Here is a 22,675-nt window from a genome sequence, read left to right on the forward strand (position 1 = left end):
TGATTTCTTCCTTCGTTTTGACTATCAATCAGTGTATATCTCAGTCCAAACGTTAGGTATGGGCCTATTAGTCTTATCTCTTGGAGATGCAAACTTTTCCGTTGACATTGCACCTCGAAGTAGAACAGTTTAATACCACACCGCCTCGTGTCGGCCGATCAGTGATTGGCGGTCAATCAGAGAGAGAGTGAGACGGCTGACCTCGGGGGCGCTATTGATTACGACGCAGCCCGTGGATTACAGGCCAAGTGATTAATCGCGGGGGGTAAACATGAATCATGGTTCGCTATACTAGACAGTACTCCACATAGCGTACCATGAACAGTGTCCAGTGTGTGTTAGCGAATATGATTCTCGTCCAAGCGTATACAATGTACTACACACAGAGAATGACTAAGTGTAAAAAACCGTTGTGCTTCGATGCAACTATAGTCTTAAAGAGACCGTCTTACAATTTGGATGGCGCTTATACGATATACGAGCAGTTTTCAATGCGTAGATATTCGCAGGTGATTTATTTTGTTTATATTATTCAGTAATGACGTATATCTAAAAGCTTTCGGTGCACGTCACGAGTGATGCAGTATGATACCATCTTTTAGCTGTGAGAAAAGCTCTGATCCCTTTCTGTATAGAAGAATGAGTTTTAAAAACTTGCGCCCTTCAGCAATTCTACTTTTCAATGTCCTTAATAATGCATATGCATAGAAACAAAAAAGTCATACAGGTTCACCGATCAAAACATTCTATAGTTTGTGTCGGATATTACATGAAATGTACGTAATGATGATAGCGATAATGATAATAACGTCAATGCTTGTGATATACGCAAAACATCATTGGTTTACTACATTATCAATAGGTCAAAAATAATTTCGTGGTAAAAACGTGTTTACCAGTTTATGCCAGTGCTTCTGACATTGCTGTCATCCGAAGTTCACATCTAATGTAGATACGTGGACCCACGATTTTCGGCGGGTTCCTCTCCCTCCCTCTCTCTCTCTCTCTCTCTCTCTCTCTCTCTTCATCTGTCTGTCTGTCCTTATGTCTATTTATCTGTTTCCTTTTTTCTCTCTTTATTTCTCTTTTGCTATATCTCCTCAATCTCTTTCTACAATGTATTTCTCTCTTTCATCACCTATGAAGATGGCTGACCCAGCACAGGTTGGGTTCGAATACTTGTGCGGGGAACTGTTTGAAACTCCATTAGTTCTTTTTCAGGTGACACGCCCCCCACCTTCTCTCTCTCTCTCTCTCTCTCTCTCTCTCTCTCACTCACACACACACACACACACACACACACACACACGCACACACGCACATCGTGTCTTGAAAAGACAACGTTTGTAAATTTCCCGGTTTTTTTTTCCTTCATCGACTATGACAATGTCACGGTCCACGTAGACCTAGAGACACATATTGCCATACTTCCCCTGGTGAGCCCCGGGTGGATAGTGCATGCTTAGAGATTCCATCCATCGGAGGGGGGTGGGGGGAGAGAAACTTCCATCAAAAATTTATAGATGTGTCGAATGTAATTGAAAATACCAATCTGAAGCTGGTGCTAACACTTCCACTCTATCTTTTTCTGTTTCCACTCCTCGGCCATGCAATTTACATGGAACCGGGTTGTCGGGATAATTGATTTATGCACAGGCATGCTGGGCTTGCGTAAACAGCTATATAGCTTCGAGTTCTCGCGGGAATTAAGAACCCCATACCAGCCTGGGAGCGTCATAGTGTCAGCTTTTATCCTTGCCATCTGGCAGTGCATGCTGGGAAACTTGAGCGGCTCTGCGCATGCTTCGAATTTGTAAGAACTAAAATTGGCACCCCTTCTCCTCACAAGGGCATATGCGCAGAAGAGGGTAACTCTGATAAGATATGCAGATGAAGTACATAACAAAAATTGTGATTCCTTTGTGATTCCATTTGATGTATATTGCATCTCTATATAATGCTAGTTCCAAACAAATACACAATTGTGATTTTCTTTTATGTGACGCACTACCTCTGTTTGTTTGTTTGTTTGTTTGTTTGTTTGTTTGTTTTATAACAAAACGAAACGAAATAGCAATACTGTACACGGATAATGGATTTCAATATATGAGGTGAGTTTTGCCGACCAAAAATTCAGCGTAGAAACTGAAGTTGCCATATGCGAGTGCGTCCCTCTGTGTAAAGAATACATTTAATCACTCAATGGTATTATTATAATCATCATCATGATTTTTTTTTTACATTTTTGAATATTCCATAATCTCCCAACGCCACACTTTGAGCTCGTTACCAGTCTTTCTACATATTTGAAAACAAATTAAAACGCCACGTGGGTGGTCCTCTTTGAACTTGCGTTATTGGTATTACCTAACGCCACTAAGAACATCATGTGTAATAAAACGCATCAGAATCGCAACACCCCTAGAACTCAGAACTGTAGCTCCCCTATGGGGAACAGGTGACAGGCAACATCATTGTATTGTGTACTGAGAAGTTACGCCGGGCCACGCTCGCCGGATTCTGCAATTTGAGTGTATTCCAATAGGAAAGAAGGAGAATCATGCCTTCGCATATGAGGTGATGTGGTACCGAATTTCTGATACAGTGGACCCCCGTTATAACGAACACGCTTATAACGAAATTCCGGTTTCAACAAAGTAAAAATTCAGGCCGCAGCATTATCCGCTCTATTTATTTTTTATAGTTTATTTGTTCGGTTGTAACGAAATCTCGATACGCCTGTACCTGTTACGATCAACACTTCTTATTTTCTTTATAAAATCCTGTTATTTGGGGGGGGGGGGATTGAGGGATGGGATCGTCTTCAATATTTCAGTATTATTTCTTTCTTTCTCTCTTCTTCTTCTTCTTCTTCTTCTTTCTTATGGAAACTGTTCAAGCCTTGTTCTGGCGAAGGGCTTGTGCCGTGGAGTGATTGATAAAATCTTCAGTCTGAAATTAATATCGAGGAGTCACTTATTACCTCATGATGACTGAAATCGAAACGCGGGGCCCTGCATGGCAAACGCTGGAGAGGGACACGAATTCCCCCAAAACGAAGTTCGTGTTCGTACATTTTCGCCACACTCTCTAGTCTAGAAACAGACCCGGTATTTGCATTTTCTGTCGACAGTTTAGTCTAGTTCTGCATGACCTCATACACACACACACACACACACACACACACACACACACACACTCACACACACACACACACACACACACACACACACACACACACACAAATCGTTTCAACTGATAGACAAATTGCCCTACATCGACGGAAATATATGTCGTATTTTATGGCCATGTAGGGCAATTTGTCAATCAGTTGCAATAAAAACAACTCGATGAAAAGAATGTCACCAATATGAAGGAAAATCGCGTTCTGCGTAAAGTTTGCTAACACGACGTAAAACCTCGTCTTTGTCTGGTACAAATGGCAAAGAAAACGGATTTATATCAAACATGTGCTCAGATGTATCAAATCAAAACTTTGTCATATGAGCGTTGAAACAAATCGTACAGGTAGGCCTAATTTGCTTCTATACTCTGTCAGCTGATATTGTGTGGTAGTTGAATGAGAGTCGTTTTGTCTGAAGCTCTCGCCCCTCTCTCTCCCGTCTGAGGATAAGATTGTCTAAACTTGTGCCTCCATTACGGTGTAACAGCTATGGTTCCATGATTTGTAGATAATAATCACAAATTTACAATATCAATGGAATTTTAGGTAGATATGCCACGTTGCAGATTTAGATAAATAATATAAAACAAAAATAATTATATATAAATACATAGTATATTACGCATGATAGTTTATACACATACAATGCAATTATATGAAGAGTGCGATCGCAGAACGGGCAGGGCGCCATTTCAAACACTTTAAAATATTAAGTCTATCTTCAGAGTGCAAAATAAGACCTTTCCAATGATATCTCACTGTTGAATAACAACGAATATTCTTGGAGTTGTGATCAAAGTATCCCGTATTTTCTCATGATTTCCTTGAGTTTTTTTTTTTAATGTAGGTGTAATGACAAATATCTAAAATTGACAAGAACGGAGTTATTTTGCCATCAAACTCAAATCAATAGTCCGACATCCTCTGGACTTTGTGGGAAAAATGTTTCTTTGCTCGACTTTCATGCTCATTTTGGTGACGAATCTGAACCTTTTCTCACATATTCGGCATATCAACTGTATCATATTGGAACACGTTGATGGTAAAACGCTATCAGAATGGGAGGAATGCTTGATGTCGGTGTCAAGATTTAAGTGGTACATCCCTTCAATCTAAAAACAAAATAAAACACGTTTGATAAAGAAAATATACAACACTGGAGACCGTGCTGCCCAGCTTAACCCAAGAAAACCAAACAAGCCTACGTCTGTGTGTATTCAGACCGAGTGTAAGATAGAATGGATAGAGATGAGATGAGCAATAATGTCAAACAGTCTAAAGCATCAGACTATTTGCTTTTAAACCACTTTTTGCGGTCGGTTACTGTCAGTCAGCGAGATTTCGTATTCAACCGAATTTCGTGCGTGTCCATGCCGCGACACGAACCGTCACTCTTCTCCCCGCGTATACTCCGCCGCATTATTCGCTCTTCTTCTCCAGTCGAGGCTCGGTTCGTGCTCACGAAACGTCTGGCCCCGATATCAATAGACGTGAAGGAAATTGAAAAAAGAGCGAGCGGAATGCACACCTCCGCCTGTCTTTTCGGTGGTTCATGGCACATTGAACCAATCCCTCGCATGATTACAAATTGGCCACTTCATGAGAATTTTTTGCTGATCTGTGAAGGAATGAGAGAATGTTCGAACGCCCACGCTGCAAGACGTTGAATCATCGCAGTCTTAGATATGGTTGAATGTGGAAACTTTATGTGGAAACTAAGTGAACGTTATTACTTATTTCCATTGCATTATTCAAAATGAATATTCAGCTTTTACTTTACTCCACGAATATTTATGTGATACTTGATTATCATTTGTGAAAATACATAAATAAAGCGTCTCCCTTTTGGTTAACAAGGAACGTCTAGGAGTAAGTCAATATAAATGAGAAGATGTGCTTAAAGAAACTGTCACCAAACCTTCCCAACTCCAACTATGAACAGTGCGGCGTTTTTGCACGAAAGAGATGATTGGCTAATCTAAATCTGATTTCTGTTTCTTGAAAGTCTTCACTGCTGATTTTGCAGTCTTCATGACTTGTACCGAACTTTCTCTTGTACAGCCATACACTAGTATATGATAATTTTGATTTGAATTGATTGATTTTAACATTTAATTTATCAGTTTAATTGGTCCTCTATTACTAACATTAGAGTTCAGTCACTATGCATCAATGTCATAGCGAATGTCTGAACATAAAAGTCACAGTTAACCTAATTGTGTTTCCTTCCTTGCTCATTCAGTTGCGTCTTCCGAGCTCGCAACAACTTTTGTGCCTTCCAACCAGCCATCTGACCACCATTACCATGGCGTCACGCAGACTTTGATCGGAAACAGTGACGCCACCAATTTCGATGACGTCACAAACATGGCGCCGACAGATCTTTCTCCAGTTGAGGATATTGCAACGACTCAGTTGTCTGTGACTCACGAGGATGCCCTGAGTGATCATGAAATAGAAGGCAACAGAGGAGTAGTAGGTGACAATGTGTCTCTTACAACAGAGAGTGTACGCAGCAGAACTTCATATTTGGGAGAGGGCACAAAGGAGAGCCTCAAAACGGCAACGTTTTTGCCTGACTCTTCAACGAGTTCATACTTGCCTCCACACTCACTGCTGAAGTTCGGCGTTGAGGGCGGTGGGACGGAGCGAACACCGTGGCCCGCAGGAGTGGAACAAACTTCATTACCAAGCGTCGTCGATACGGCGCAAACGTTACCTCCAACAACAGCGAAGATCGATGACCGTAATATAAAACTGTCACAAACAACAGCAACAACAGCGTCAACGTCAGAGGCAACCATCAGAAGGAGAACGGTAAGAAGAACCACGGCACCTGCAACCCCGACAACCGCTACGAGGGTCCATGAAGTGGGACGGTCAAGATTACATGGTAAGATACGGTCTGTGTAGATGAAAATCTTTAAAGGGTCTTGAATATTGAAGCGGACATCATGTACACCATTACCTTACCACAAAACGGCTCTTAATGACGGATAGAGCTATGTCAAACACGATAGCATAATAATAATAATAATTTTTAATTCTTAATGCTTGGTCAAGTGAAACAGATCGGGTTGTACATTTATTTGGCACATAGATTAATGTAGGCCATATATGGGCCAGCTTAATGCTGGCTGTCTATAGTGCTCAGTCGTTTCATCTCCTCTTCATTGTCAGCATGATGTGAGACGGTTACAACTAGCTGTAGTGTGGTAGCATGACATCACAATCCCATGTAATTTTGCTCTTACAGATTCATCGAAGCATGATCACGGCTACGGCCACGGCCACGGCCACGGCCACGAGAAGGAGGATGAAGGCCTGACGGAAATTTACATCAACCACGCCGCCCTGTGGATCACCGTGGCCTTCGTCGTCGTTCTCCTCGTCTACATCATCGTCCTCATCATCTACAATGCGAAAAGGTGAGTCACGTGCAAGCCCATATCTGGTATCCACGCCCATTCAGGAGACGCCCCTGCAACTTGTGGCTGTAACCCTCCTAAGCAAATCCACACAGATTGACAACAGCTGTCGCCCTTTAATAGCAAAACACTCTGTGCCGTGGATAGTACATACAATGTGGGTCCCGCGCGTGAGAGAGTCACAACTCATGCATGTAAAAGATCCCGCTCCAGTCATTCATCGCAAAAAGCAGGGTGCATAACCCGGTTAAGTGGTCCGCCTCATATCAAACTGCACATTGAAGACGATGCACCTAATACAGCTGAAAGTGGGCTATCAGCCTTCTTCTCCACGTGTGCTCAGATTGAAAATGAAACAAACAAACACACAAAAGTCTAGGAGTTGATGCTCCTATAGCCTTTTATCTTTTCAACACCTTATTGAGTCTTTAGAGACATTAAAACATACAATGATGATAAAAAAGACACTATCCTCCATACAGTTAAGTCGAATCAAACAAGTACAACATATCACATGTTTACATAAAAATAGAATGAATTCGCTTTCAGACGTATACACATACAAATGGATGGGGGGGGGGGGTTTAAATATTACATCGCAATGGAGGCGTAAAACACATATCTTTCGGATGTCTTCTTTCCCCGTGGAAGAATTACGCTTAAAAGTCAACCCGTGTGGACTTGGCCATTAAAAAATTATTGGACTCACTTCACGGCAAATGGAGGGAATGCACTGTAGCTGCATAGCACGGAAGAGTGTTAAGAAATATAGGCCCTTCAGCGAGAACGTGTTTTATTTCATATCACATTCTGTTTCCTTCAAAGACCCCAATTCAGCCTAAAATGGCTTTCGATTTACTCACTACTCCTTCTTCATTTGTGTTTTGATATAAGTAAAATAGCGCTTTCATCCGTGGGCGAGCAAAAAAAAAAAAAAAAAAATGCTAAAAACACTGAAGCCGTTACAAAAATGCATTTTCTTCTCGATGTGCCATACCGCTTGGTAGCTCGAAAAAAGAGTCTGCTCCTGCTATTCACGTATTCGTTTGGAGTATCCAGGTACAAGTTTGTTGGGCTTAGAAGTAATCTAAACTCCCAGAATCCAGCAGCTGTTTTGTATTTGTTGAAGAGCTCGGAGTCTTTAAAACTATTAACTACACCGTGGCTTGGAAATTTTATTAAGAACAGCGATTTAAGACGGGTTGGGTAAGTTTTGTGGTTATACAGCAGGTGCAAATGGGAAACGTTGGTTAAAAAAAAGGAAGTTGAATGTCTGGGGAAGAAAAACGATGCCCGTATTTGATTTGGAAGACAGGGCAATTGGGGTCAGACGAAGGAAGGGAAAGAAATAAACATGGCTGCATGAGTGCACAGATTCCAGGGAGGGGGAGAGGGAGTTTAAAGAAGGAAAAAGGCCCAGAGGCATGTATGCAGCTCTGGTGAGTAATATTACTTGCGTTTTCTCCTTCTCCTGTTTTATTCACGCACCGAAATCCCGTGGGCGAGCTGTTGAGAAACCGAAGGGGGGTAAACCCGGACCCCGGGGGAAAATCGATATGATGGGAGTATAAGCTGGCTGGATTGGCGATGGCGCGAATTAGATTTGAGCCGGGAGAGAGCAGACGGTTGGTAGGGGATTTGCGCCTGAAATCGAGAAAATGCAGGGATGATACGGATTTGAAGCACAAAGTTGATTTACAGGTGGCTGCGTACACAAATAACACTCGTGACTAATTTATAGAAGTTGATTATGCAAGATACATGGGTGTTGGATAGCATAGGAGGAAGCGCTGGGAGGGAGAGAAAAATACCATCTTATAGAAGTGAAGTAAGACGATCAGTAGTTGTGCAATGTTTGCTCGTTGACTGGTTGCACTGTCTTGAATTTCAGTGAAATATTTCAGTGAAGTGGATAATGTGGGTGTAATGTTTTGTGATATCATATAACTCTATATTATCTGCTGCTTTGTTTCATCGTGCTACATACAACGTGATATAAACAAAATAGAAAAGAATAGATACTTACGCTTCTACTTTTACACTGTTCCAAATTTCTTGCATTTTTCGGGATTAAAAGAGAATTTCGAACAACTGCAAGATCAACCGGCAAATTTAATCCTATGTTGTGCCAAACTGGCTTATTTCATTTCAACGTACAAGACTCGAACTGGTCATGTAATTCGCTGTCACACACACACACACACACACACACACACACACACACACATTGTCATTACCGAATGTTGTATCTATGATTTTAAATCTCAACTTAGCGGTTACAAATCAGCTCCGTGTAAATGAAATAAGTAATATATTTTGTAGCTAAGAGTTAAATATAATTTCTAGGTAGTTACGAAGGACTCTTTGTTTTGACTCATAGTTAAGAATTCAACTATGCTATATTATAGGCCTATTCGCTTGTGACTCAAACTGGTCGATGACATAAACAAAAATTAATCAGGATAAAAATCAAAACTGAAATTGTCTTTTTTTTTCAATATGCTCTCACCGAATTTTTTTTTTTTAACTCAAGAGAGTGACTCTGCCAGTGGCCGGTACATGAGTGCGTTATTTATGTCTTCGAATTTCATATCTACCTCTGATCATCTGAGCTGTTTACTGGTGTCTGCTTACTGGTGCTCAAAATGTACTACGTGCAGCTACATTACCCCAGTATCATACCCGCCACCAGCGAGTCTTAAGATCCAGGCAGAGAGGGGTAATGCAAGACAGGTGACAGCGCAGCAGAAATAGAAATCGAAGATGAAATGGTAGCGGGGTAGGCTTTGGAAGACGAGGAAGCGAAGGGGAGAGAGAGGTGAGGCTGGTAAAGATGAAGAAGGAACGGATTGCAGTCGACAACCTTGCGGGGAAAAAAAGTTTTGCAAACCCTAAGTGCAAACAGATCAGACAAAACAGATGAAACAAAACATACCAGTGCTTTTGTTTTCAACACTCAAAGATTTTGCATCGACAAGCAGCTTAAAAGCGTCGAAATCGTATAACTTTCTCGAGAATAGTTGACACGGAGCCTATGATATAAGAGTTGATAAATTTAACACGGTCTGAGACGGGTGTGAGACGTGTTTGACGGGAATTTGATTTACAGATGATTTTCCCATACATAATCGATATTCTCCTATCGCAATCATCTTCAAGCAGAGTGTATGGAAAAATAAGCGGAAGTTTTACATTACATAAAACAGCAAGAGGAAATAACATCACAGAGAGAGAGACGGAGAGAGACGGGCGAACAGGCAGACGTTTTAAGGCTGGTGGAGGACAAAAAAATGGGGGAAATAAATTTCGATGTCCCGCACGGGAAACTCTCACCGCTAAGAAAGTGCCCCGTAGGGTCTTGGGGAGCCCCACACTCTCTTCCTCGGTCTCGGGTTGCCTTTCCCTCACCATGCGAGATACACATCCACCACTATCGATTGCACAGGAATAAATCGATAACGTGATCGTTGGTTGGTTTTGGGTTTCGCGCGCACCTTGATCGGTGCGGCGCGCTTGAGCGGTGCTCAGCCCGCATTGGCCGGGTTGAATGAAACCCATTAAAGGCCACTCGAGCTACCTCGCTTTCAACGGACGGGGAATTTAGAAAGTTGAGACATGACTAAACCTTTTTCTGAAAAAGAAAAAAACTAGAAGGATTGTAAAACGGATGGGGTGGAGAAGTACGAGTGATTCGGAGGATCGTGTTACTGTGGTTTCTGAAAATACAACAAATCCGTAAACAGCATGTGCTTTATAGCTCTTTACTTCATTCTTTTGACCACGAAGTAGGACCACAGTGAAATATTAATAAGTATGGTGTGGGTGTGTTCATTGTTCATCTAGCTTAGTTAACAAGAGACTGCTGATAATCCTTAATCACAAATAAGAAATGAAAACAAAAAAGAATCTTGTTTGCCAGTTCCGAACATCTCAAGTCAGTTACAAGAAGAGTGTCAAGTTCTTGAATACGCACACTTTTCGGTTTACATTAATGTCTTTAAAAGCAATAATTCGTTCTGTGTTTAATCGAGCTATCATTGTTGTTGTTGTTTTTTCCTATTTGTGTCTGTGTATGCCTATATGTGTGTGTGCATCAGTGCATTGTGTGTGAGTGTGTGTTCATTGTGGGGAATGAGGACCGACCTGTGTCCGACCAGGAAGGCGCCAATAAATGCCTGCTAAAATTGAATAGTCTGCGCTGACATCATGCAAAAGCGGCAGCAAGGGAACTGTCCTTTCCAAACGGGTTTCCCACTCTACCCATTAAATCGTTTTCAGTAGCATTGTATATATTTTCATTTTCCCGCAAGGGGGGACCGTCCGCCTGCTCCTCAGATCGATTTTGCATGCCATCTCTCATTAAAAGTTCATTATTCGATTAATTCCAAATGATGCCATGCACCATCCCCCGGACCTTGGTGGCTTACGATACCTGTTGGAAAGACTAGCCTGAAGTAACCTTTGAAGGTGCACGTACGCACACACACATAATGCGCAGGCCCCATTTCACCTTGCATGTAATCGCATGATAAGTACCCGTGCGCTCACACATTGACATTAACGCACGGTAATGCATGTTTTCCGAAAGGAGATGGGTACTTTACGTATAAAAGGTGTAGTTGTCAGAGTTTTGGTTAGAATCCGCCATCGAGGATAATAGGCGATAATGGACTGTCCCCACTATCCGATGCATGGAAAGTGCACTCCTGGAGTGTGTCGATTGAAGGATAGGGGAGTAATTCAGGGGGGGGGGGGGGTAGTCATATTTCATGGCTCCGATCTTTACCCCAATTCTCGTAACATATAGCTCAGGTAAAGCGATTCGTCTCACAAACGTACATTGCGATAGGCATGATAGGGTTAAAGTCGTGCTGTCACTTGCATCATTATAAGAGCAGAAATTGAGCGAGGAGTTGAGAAAGTGTGGCAGTTGCAAAAGAAATTGCTGTAGTGGTAGACGGGGCTGAAGTGGTATCACAATGTAGCAAAAGGAGTAGATGTACTGATAGGAGTAAATAGTGGCGGTTGTAGGGCAGGGGATGCCGTTTTGATGAAAGAATACGATGTTGTGAGACGTCGAAGTAGTGATGGTGGTAGAGGTTGAAAAAAAAATATGATTCGTATTTTTAGAGGTAGTGATGTTGGAAGTATCAGAGTGGCGGCCGGTTTTTCAATATTGTAGTATAGTTGAAACAAGAGTAAGATGGATAGTGGTGCAGCAGTAGTCGTAACGTTTGTGTGTATAGTGCCTGGTTTTCTTGGGTGTTGGTCATAGACATATAGAATGATATGAATAATTATTGTACAGTAGTTTTGGTTGTAGAAAAAGAAAATTTTAACATAGTTATTAGTGGTTGTAATAAATGTGCAGAAAAACCCTGAAACAACTACTTATCAGTGCACGTCTTGATAGGTATCCAACTTAACGAAGCACTCAATAACAAAATACTACGTGCTTACTATGCTACATCCGGAAAGCGATTACAATTAGGCTTATTGTGTTGATAGTGTCTACTTGTCGCCTTGATATTGCCTACATTTTACGGTACCCTTTACTTTCATCACCTTGGCAACTCAGTGCGTCTGTATGAAGACAAAAAGAAAAGGAAAAGTTCCATACTTCACCTGAAGAGATATGAAGAGTTTGATGGCTTAAGCGCCATTTTGAAACATTATAGAGTAACTCTATCATCAGATATAGAGCAAAATAAAACCTGTCAAATCATACCTCACTACGTAACAAAGAATATTATTCAAATTCATGAAATTCTTCCGTCGAGATGTTCTCATTCCAACTGATTGACAAATTGCCCTACATCGACGTAAATAAAACACTGATCAACTCAGTGCTTATTTACGTCGATGTAGGGCAATTTGTCAATCAGTTGCAATATTCTTCAAGTTATGATAGCAATAATTCCATATATCCTTATCATTTTGGGGGTATTAATAAGCAACTTTAGTCGCAAATATCTCAAACTAACACAAAGGGAGTTAACTCCTTTTGCAATCAAACTTTACATATTTACTTGTGACATAAATTTCTTTGCGAAGTAGCAATGAGTGTGGTCACTTCTGGTTATGACGTATCGCAATATCCGCACTGAAATAATAAAAGGACAAAATATTGGCAGTTGCCCCAGCATGTTTCACGCATTAAAACGTCCAGTAAAAAATGATTTGTAGCTGACCTGAAACATTTGCGTGGGGGAACTTCGACATATTACTGGTGAAGATTATCTTTCTTTCTTTTTTTCCTCCGGGAGTCAAATAGCTATATTCCTTGACGTGTTTATGGATGTTATGACATGAATAGTAAATTCGGGCCTCGTAAATACGTGACATGTTATGACAACTGGCATATTGCGGCCTACCTGTTTACCTTTAAATCAAAATATGTTCGTCAGGATACACAAAACGGGCTACACAATTGTGTCGTGAAACACGTGATTGCATATCTGCAATGATAAAACGGCTGCCTTCTGAGTCCATATGGTGGAAACACTGCGAAAGAGGGGGAAGTAATAAACGTCACTTCAGATTAGAGCTCGCGAGTGATGATTATAAAGTCGCCATAAAAAAAAGAAATATACATTTTTTTCAGTAAAGTTCTTTTTTTTTCAATTGTTCATTTATCCATATTTATATACCACACACCTGTGCGACGTTTTTCAGTTGTTGGGAATACACGGGAGTATTTAGAATAATTATTTTCACTGCTGAAGAAGGTCGCTGTTTCGTGTACGATGTATTGCATCAATACTGTCATTTGAAAATGCCGCAGGGATGTAACACAAAGGAAGAAAATGAGCAAATTTCTATCACGCATGCAGATAAAAGATATAATATGATCTTGAAAACTTAATAATAATAATAATACTAATAATAATAATACATTTATAAAACGCATAATAAGCACATGCTTCTCTATGCGCTGTCGCTATGCTTATATCGGAGTACAGTCAAAATTCCATAAAATACATGTTTATCATAATATCACAATGATATATAATGCTTACATTACACCTTGAAGTATTTGAAAAAAAAAAGTGGATGAGCAGGTAACAGCTGCAACAGGTAACCAACTGTGACAGCCACAGATGCTTTGAACTGAAATTTCCCGCCTGCGTGGCTCGCCCAAACACGCCCAAACACACACACACACACACACACACACACACACACACACTAACATATATATATATATATATATATATATATATATATATATATATATGTGAAGAGTTTGTTTGCAAAAACCGACAAGTCCATATTTGCCAAATGGAGATATTTGCGATTAAAGGGAAGATAAACCCAAAGAGCAATGTGGATTGAGTGAAAGCAGCAACAACAGTAGAACACATCAGTGAAAGTTTGAAGAAAATCGGACAATCGATGTAAAAGTGATGAATTTTTAAAGTTTTGGTGTTGGAACCGCTGGATGAGGAGACTACTAGAGGTTATGACGTATGAGTGGACAACAATACCAAGAAAATATAAAGAAAATTCTACAAAAATCCATTTTTCATGAAAATTACAAATTCCATCAACTTGATATTGACATATGTTAAGGGTAGCAATTATTCCCTCTGCTTTCTGAAAGCGGTTGGTCCATTGCTCTTTCATAATTCTAGAAAAGTGAATTTTTGTTGAATTTCCTTTATATTTTCTTTGTATTGTTGTCCACTCATACGTCATATCCTCTAGTAGTCTCCTCATCCAGCCGTTCCAACATCAAAACTTAAAAAAATTCATAACTTTTGCATTGATTGTCCGATTTTCCTCAAACTTTCACTGATGTGTTCTACTAATGTTGCTGCTTTCACTCAATCCACATTGCTCTTTGGGTTTACCTTCCCTTTAAAGGTCAAGAAAGATAAAGAGAATAATAAGAAAATTTTGCTTCTTTTGACCATAACTTCGAAAATATACCTTTATATATAGTGACCAATATATCATTTAAAAGGTATTATTTTGCACTTTATGACAGAGACCGTACTTCAAAATCTTCAAAAATGGACTTATCGGTTTTTGCAAATAAACTCTTCATATATATATATATATATATATATATACCCACACACACACACACACACACACACACACACATACCGCACACGGTTTTTATAACGACAGAGCAAGCAATTTTTGCAAGTCATCTGTGAATCACACACAAGTCATGATTGGTGTCAGGCCGAAATTCACGCTACGGGAGCATGTACAAACTAAGGGCTTTTAAGATTAAGACAGTAAATCTAGCAACAGAACTATGACTGGTTTTGACAGACTGCATTTACCTGTTTTAAGTTGTGCACCCTTAGTGATTACAATACTGCCTTATTCTCTTTTTTTTTTCCTGTAGACGTGACTGGCACCAGTCTCTACCACCTTACACACGGTTTATTGAAGAATCCCGGCAAGAAGGCGGAGAATCATCAAGTAGACTGGAAAAGGTAAGCCTGATTAATCATTTCTTCAAATATGCAAATCACGACAATATCAATGGTAAATATTTGACATCGACCATCAAAAATACACACACGCACGTACGCGCACACACACACACGCACACTTACACAAAGTGGAAGTTACAAACGCATTCAACGAGCATGCGAAGCCTGTTACGAACGCCCTATTAACTAGCACTGACTAGTGTACTAATTCACCCATAGTTTTATGATAAGAAATGACCGTCCTGTCTATTAGACCTACTATCATAACTAGTCACACCAAAATGCGAAGTGGTAATTGGTTAAAATTTGTGGGGTTTTTTTGTCTCCAATGAATGGACATCAATGGATGTGTGTATGTGTGAAAGTACACGCACACCAGACACACTCACACATAGACAAGCATAGCCAAACATAGACATATAACTTGTAACGCTAAATATAGATACAGATATATTTGCCCGTTCCAAGTCAGCAATTACTACGATCCTTATGTTCATCAGTCGTGGCTGTTTTAATGAACGCGATGGGTATCGTGTAGTTGATTGATTAACCTATGCTATATTTACTAGTGATGTGGCGGTCTTGAGAATTACCTGTCTTACTGTGCATACGGACGGCAGTTGCGCAACACGTTTTCGGCCTGCATAAATTTAAGGGCAGGGTTTATGACGAACTTCCGGCTTTTACGAATTAGCCAACAGGTTATTCTTGCGTTGAATTTTTGTGTGTAAATGGGCCTCCAAGGGTGATCCATCATAGTTGTTAAGTCTAATATTCTAATGCAATTCAAAAGCTACATATTAAGATCATATGTCACTGTTTGTGTGTTTCTAGATACAGCACTAGTAGTTGATTCATAATGCTGCATTGGCGTATCAGGACTTGCATAAAAGTTTGATTTGTTTCGTGATTTGCTGTCAAGCAGAGACTATGGAGCCTCCATCCCACGTATTTGTTAAAAATTCTTTGTAATTTCCAAAATGATTAAATAAACTTCATGTAAATGTAAAAAAAATTCCCCTGTCGTCAGTTGGACGCACCTGTTTGGAAAGTACGTCATTTTATTATTTTGTTGAACATTTGACTGTCGCTACTGAAAACAATCAAACAAAATGAGACAAAGAGGAAAGGGGTAAGACAAGAAACGGTTGTCATGAAGACATCAACAATGCGGAAGAGAAAAGACAAACCAAAAGAAAAGAAGCCAAAAACAATCATTTGATGAGTTCCATTTGCTATCGGCTGTCTCGTTCGATATTGCCGGTACGCCTACGCGAGGGAAGGTAATTTTGAAATCATCCGAAAATTATTGCTTTGCAAGACCTATACTATACAAGATGGGGTAGGATTAGAAAACGAATTGATTGGCATAGGTCAGACCGGTGCCATATAGACAAAATGACGACTAAAAAAAAAAAAAAGGTCAAACGTTCAGCTAGGAACTTTAAATGAATGGCACGATAATGTTAGGAAGACCCTCCTCGACGGAACAAAACGATCTGAGCTGCGCGAGACATAACCGTCGCTGACTGCTTGATTGCTTTTGTAATAAATGACGCTTGCTCCAGTTCAAAGTCACGATCGCTTCCAAACGCGGCCGTGATGAGAGCGGGCAGACACGAACGCGTAAGCTATCGGTAGAATCTGCCGTGGAAAAGGTCGTTTAATAATCTCTCGTAAGGTAGGGGGAACGAAAATTTGGACGGAAGTCTGATTCGGCGAAGAAAAAGAAGAGATAATTGACATCGACATGCAGCTGACAGATCATATTCCGACATACCAGCTAAGAAAGTAACTGTCAGCCATGAAATATAGTGGATTTTGTTTATTTTGGTGCAACTTTTTATAATACAGCATATCATCAATTTGAATTAGATAGATTACGTGGTCTCACCTGAACCTTGCTCTTCTCTCTCTCCCTCTCTCTCTCTCCTCTTTTCTTTTCTTTTTTTTTTTTGTTCTTACTGTCGGCACCCAATTTATCGTAGCAATCACAACAAATTCATGTCTTTGGGGAAAACAATTTGGAGAATGCCAGCGCAGGTGTTTCGGCACGTTCGAGACCCGCACTGCCATCTAAAAGGAAGATATTGCATTAGGACTCCAGAGCGAGTGTGCCAAGGCTTTTTCCCTTCTTTTTTCTTTCTTCAAATAACATTTCTTTCCATCCATGCTATACCATGGGGAGTCTTAATTGCATAGCTCGGATAGCCTACCACTCACGATGGGTTTTCACTTCGAATTCTCCACTCTCCCTTTCTGTACCCCCCCCTTTCTCTCTCTACTTTCTATATGTCTATCTAGTTATTTATACATTCATCTTTATAGCCATCTACCTAGCTGTCGTTATATTTACATCTCCTTCTTTCACTTTCTCTCTTTCCGGTCTGTATGTACTTCTGTTTTATCTCTTACTCGAATGGCTTGCTTTTCGCGCGCCTCTTTCGTGATGATTTATGCTCTTTCGTGATGATTTATGTCAAATGCCGATGCTCCGAAAAGGAAATAACAGATTTTATGAGGTGATGAAGTGTTCAAACTTTTAGTGTCACCTCCATAGTCTTCTTCAATTAAATCTAATTCTTTTATACGATCGGAAATTATCTGATTTCATTTTATGGGATATCTTTGCAGGTGCAGACGGCATAGTCCAATCTGTGAAAAAAACAATAAAAAAAAAACTTGTATCTCTAATTTCCCTTTTGATTTGAAAACAATTTGTACAATTCTTGATGAGAAAACAGTCCAAACTGTTTACTGCGATTTCTTTTATATTGTTATCAAAGTCTAGATTTTAATGAACCAGGATAAAAACAAACAAACGGAAAAAGGAAAGAAATATATGACTCCATTGACTGGAGCATAATGATATTCTTATGATATATGAACAAATATATGATACAAATATTCACATATATTCATTACTTTCATTACTTATTCATGTATAATTTATGAACAGAATTCTAACACACATATATTTATATATGCATACATATATTATATCATGTATTTGAAAATATTATTTGATGCAGGAGTTGATGCAAACACTGAATCTTGGATGTAAATCAACGAGAAGTGATTGGGTTGACCGTGTTATGAGCACGTGCGGATATCGATCGACTGGCCGCACTACGATTGAAATCGATTTCAAAAATACTCTTGCGAAAGCGCTCCCCCGGGGGCGCAGACACACTCACCCACACGCACACATACACACACACGTACAAACACGGACTTTACACATTCTCGTGTACACACACTCTGGATATACCTCTATGATAATACACAGAGACGCAAAAGGAACACACTTAATTAAAATCAGAGCAGACTATCATGGGTGCTTCAGCCCCAGACCATGCGAACACTTGTTGGGTCATTGCAGCATGGCGCGTGGAAGTGCCGGGGGTATGATAGGATGGAGAAGTAGAGAAAGCAAGAGAGAGAGAGAGAGACGGATATATATATATATATATATATATATATATATATATATATATATATTCATATATATATATAAAGCAAGAGAGAGACGGATATATATATCATATAATATATATATATATATGTAAATTCATGTATATATATGTATATATTATATATATACATAATTATAAACATATATATATATACATATATATATATATATATATATATATATATATATATATATGTATGTATATATAAGCGAACAAAAAAAAAATATCAAAGATCATCAGGAAATTTTATCGCTGAAATAACCCAGAAGTGTAGGTTTGTCTCCATCTGATATAATTATGTTATAAGCTGTTGGCCCTCTTAACAACGTCTTTCTCTAAATTACAATGTCTATCCACCCACACGAAAATATTGGACTGTAGCAATGACTCTCCTCAAACAGTACCAATGACAGAATCATTGAGAATTACGAGGGGTTAATGAATAAGAGGTAGAGCCACAACATGCTGATAACACGAGTTAGAAAATCAGACTACTTCTTTGTATACTAATCACGTGCTATGTAATAGTAATACTAATAACAATGATTATGATGGTATCAATAGGGCCTTACTATGATAGTAACAATAGATATAATCATAATAATACAAATATCAATGAAGAATAAATTAGTAGTGACGATAAGGCTCCCCAAACTCAAAATACATTCATTGTGATGTTATACGTAAAGATGCTTACGCATTTATGTCTGACATAATAATGTCTGAATTTTTGCTATGTTTCTTTGGTAGTGGAGATTTAAAATGGAAAGCTAACTCAGCATTAGTCTTTCTTTTTTCTTTTTTCTTTTTTGTTTCGTAGTAGACCTTCGGAGAGGGGGTCCAGGTGCGCTTTGAATAAAAAAGCTAATCGTAAGATCTGATTCTGGAGTGGAAACCAAATTGAGGTTTAATTACCTCCCTCACCCGCACTGATTACCTCGACGTTCAGTCCCGCCACCGTCTGGTGAGTGCGGAGTTAACCTAAGTTTATCACCTCGACATGGTGAACAGACACACTTCTCCGTCTCACACGAGAGGGGGCGCCTCGCGTTTTGAAATGATATAGTCAATCCGTTTTAGTACAGCCGCCGACAGTTTGATGCTCTTGTGTAAATTTGGATATGTTACACTGTACATTTATACTGAGAATGTTTATATCAAGCTTCAATAAATATATATATATATAATACATATATAATAAATTCTACATAATGTATATTATTATTATTATGTATAAGTATAAAAGCGTCCATAAGGGATATATTTGCATAGATATATATATAAATTGTAGATATATGTATGTTATGATCATATGTATATATATTATATATATATAATATCCCTTTTATTCTCTATCTCTCCCTCTCTCTCTCTCTCTCTCTCTCTCTCTCTCTCTCTTTCTCTCTCTCTCTAATTCTGCCTTCTCTCAGTTTAAATGACTCTATGGCACTGCAAAACAAAACAAAAAACTGGAATAAGGGATAATTTGTTTTTGGATTTTCAGTGAGTATACTTATACATTACTTTTTATCATCATAATGTGTCGGCCAAACCACGTATGCGTCGTATTTGGATGATAATAGTAAGATTACGTTATGCGTGAAGCATAACATTTAAAGCGTTTAGCTTTGTAAACGTTACTTCTCACCAAACAAGAGAAAATTGTTGGTGTTTATTTCTCTTACCTCCTTTTTGTTAAGGTTCCAATGATTAATTCCTCTTCGTTTCTGTTCCTTCATTCTTTTGTTACGAATTTTATCCGTCCCATTTCTTGCTACCGTTCCTCCTTGGAGCCAAGAATAGCATTTCACCGAACCATCTTGCTCCCCTTAGATGCACTTTCATGAACTTTCTATTTCTCGCCTTACAAACATCTGCATCCTCCTCTCTCCTGCTCTCTCCCTCTCTCTCCCTCTCTTCTCTTCATCTCTCCCTCTCCATGAATTTCAGTCTTTCTCTTGTTATGGATCTAAAATGTACACTTCATGAATTCCTCCCAGTTAATGGACTCTCGACTGCGACCTATTTACCCAAGTCACATTTCATGTGCAACACACACCTCTCTCGCTATCTACTCCTTTACACCCCCCCCCCCCCCCCCCCCACCCCGCCCCTGGATTGCATTCCTACTTATCTCGGGGCATATTTAATATCATCTAATGAGTCTTTCTCGCTCGATAAGATCACCCCACGAGGGCACCTCATACTCTTACACTTACATCCCCCGCGCTTCGGCCCGCTCGCGGGATACCTCTCCGGTTGTACACATCTCCACTGCGGCTTTCCGTTTCCCCCTATTCTCGCCCACCCCCACCCCATCCTTCCCAACACCCGTTGTTGGAGAGCAGTTTATTGATTTGCTTTCTTCCCCTTCTTTTCCGGCGAAGTATACAAGAGCTCCGCCAACGTCTCCTCCTGCCCTGGTCCCACGCCCGAGTTACCCTTAAAATTATGTATCCAGGACATGGTAGGTGTAAATTTGAGCAGAGGAGAAAGAGGAGGGAAGAGGTGCGTATGAACGGAAACGAGTATCGAGCGACGTAAACGAGGGCGATGACTCCCGGACTCGAAGCGATTAACCCCCTTACTACTGTCATATCAAAACGTCACTGACAATGCTTACAAACGAGTCATCGGTGGTATTGATAGAGTTAATGATAAATGCGAGAAAGAGTGCAACTCGAGTTCTATCCGACGTTGTCACAATAACAGTGTTGTGAACTTTGGCCTGTGGATGAATCAAGAATACCATCGCAAACGTTAATGTGTAATAGACAGTATGGTGATACACCGTGTTGCACTGTGAGCAACAAGTGTAAAATATTAGAAGACTAGTTCAATTTTCAACAGCACTTCAGAAGTGCGCATGCATCGTGTTGATACAGCGTGCTCCCCGTGTATCTTATTTGTTCTACAGTAGCCTGGACTAACTGTATTTACGCCTTTCAGAAAATGAAGCACCATTATTATTATTTTTTTTTTGGCTATTTGTTTATTTGCGTATTTGTTTGTATGAAGCGCTATAATGTGCCCAACATTGGAACAGTTCAGAAATGGGTTTATGATCTCAACAAGCTTACGTAAGTGTGATGCTGGTGCATACATCAGCAAATCAATCAGTAGCATGCCCTTTCAGCAGATTAATGTGTTTACTCTAATACAGTATAGATGATTACGAGAGTGTTAGTGTAGTTTTAAAAGTAAAACAGGGAATGAGATGCTTTTGATAATCGGTTCGGATATGCAGCCGAGTATTCGAGGATCTCACGCATCTGAACACGTGGTGGCGCTATTGACTCTAAAATCCACTAAAATAAGTATCATTTCAAGCCGTTCCCGCAATGCAAGGGCTTCTGCTTCCTCAGCTACGCACTTTAATGTGGCTGAACATGATCGTTTACTTTACGTTAATCCATCTATTTTCTTCCCTACGTCAAACCAGAGAGGTGGCAGTCTCTCTTCCACCTCCCTGGTCAAACCATCGTTCGAAATTTCGTCAGCAGTTGTCATTGATATCATTATTGTTCAATAAATCATTTCTTTTCTTTTTTTTTACTGTCTCCCTGTCTCCCTCTCTCTTCATCCCTCCCTCTACTGTATTTGCATAGATGCTGCGGAGGATAGGGAAGAAAAACGACGTGGAGGACGGATACTCACTGTCTTTCTAGCGACAAAAACTTCGCGAGGGATGAACTGAATCCGTGCCGTACGGCCACGAAAGCCCGCCACCTTCATCGTTCACCGACGAGAATTTGGCGGGTTTCCTTCCAGCTGCTCAGCGTGGGAATGATTATATTCTCCTAGCGAAGTGTGAGAGACGTATAAAAATGCTGCGTCTAATGTGGGACGCCTTTGATGCAAGCTGCCACCGATCAGCGGCTACTGCGCAGTCCGGTCCGTTTTCGCTGCCGACCCGGAAGGAGATGAATGAGGGGAGGATTCTATGAGAGAGTGGTCTGTCGAGTTTAACAATTACCCGTCACCATTCTAACCAACCCCAACCCCACCCCTATCGTAAGAAAAATAATAATAATAATAGTACTGTTGTCCAGTGCGCACCGCCAACGCGATTTTCTATTAAGTTTGTAGTGTCATAATGTATCGTCATCTTACGAATAGATAAGATTATTCCCT

At 40.0% G+C, this 22,675-nt stretch overlaps 1 protein-coding gene across 1 annotated transcript in view; it reads left to right on the forward strand.

The window, feature by feature from the left end:
- Positions 1-22,209, forward strand: part of LOC139723480 (uncharacterized) — a 46,789-nt gene extending 24,580 nt beyond the window's left edge. Inside the window, exons 3-6 of the mRNA XM_071634723.1 lie at positions 5,427-6,077; positions 6,441-6,612; positions 14,975-15,065; positions 22,150-22,209. Of these exons, the coding sequence (XP_071490824.1) occupies positions 5,427-6,077; positions 6,441-6,612; positions 14,975-15,065; positions 22,150-22,209 (974 nt within the window). The remainder of the gene's footprint in view (positions 1-5,426; positions 6,078-6,440; positions 6,613-14,974; positions 15,066-22,149) is intronic.
- Positions 22,210-22,675: the final 466 nt, after the last annotated feature.

Source organism: Diadema antillarum, unplaced genomic scaffold (genome assembly GCF_040938485.1).
Source record: "Diadema antillarum isolate AM-2024a unplaced genomic scaffold, OU_Dant_1.0 scf00000192, whole genome shotgun sequence".
Taxonomy (NCBI): Eukaryota; Metazoa; Echinodermata; class Echinoidea; order Diadematoida; family Diadematidae; genus Diadema; species Diadema antillarum.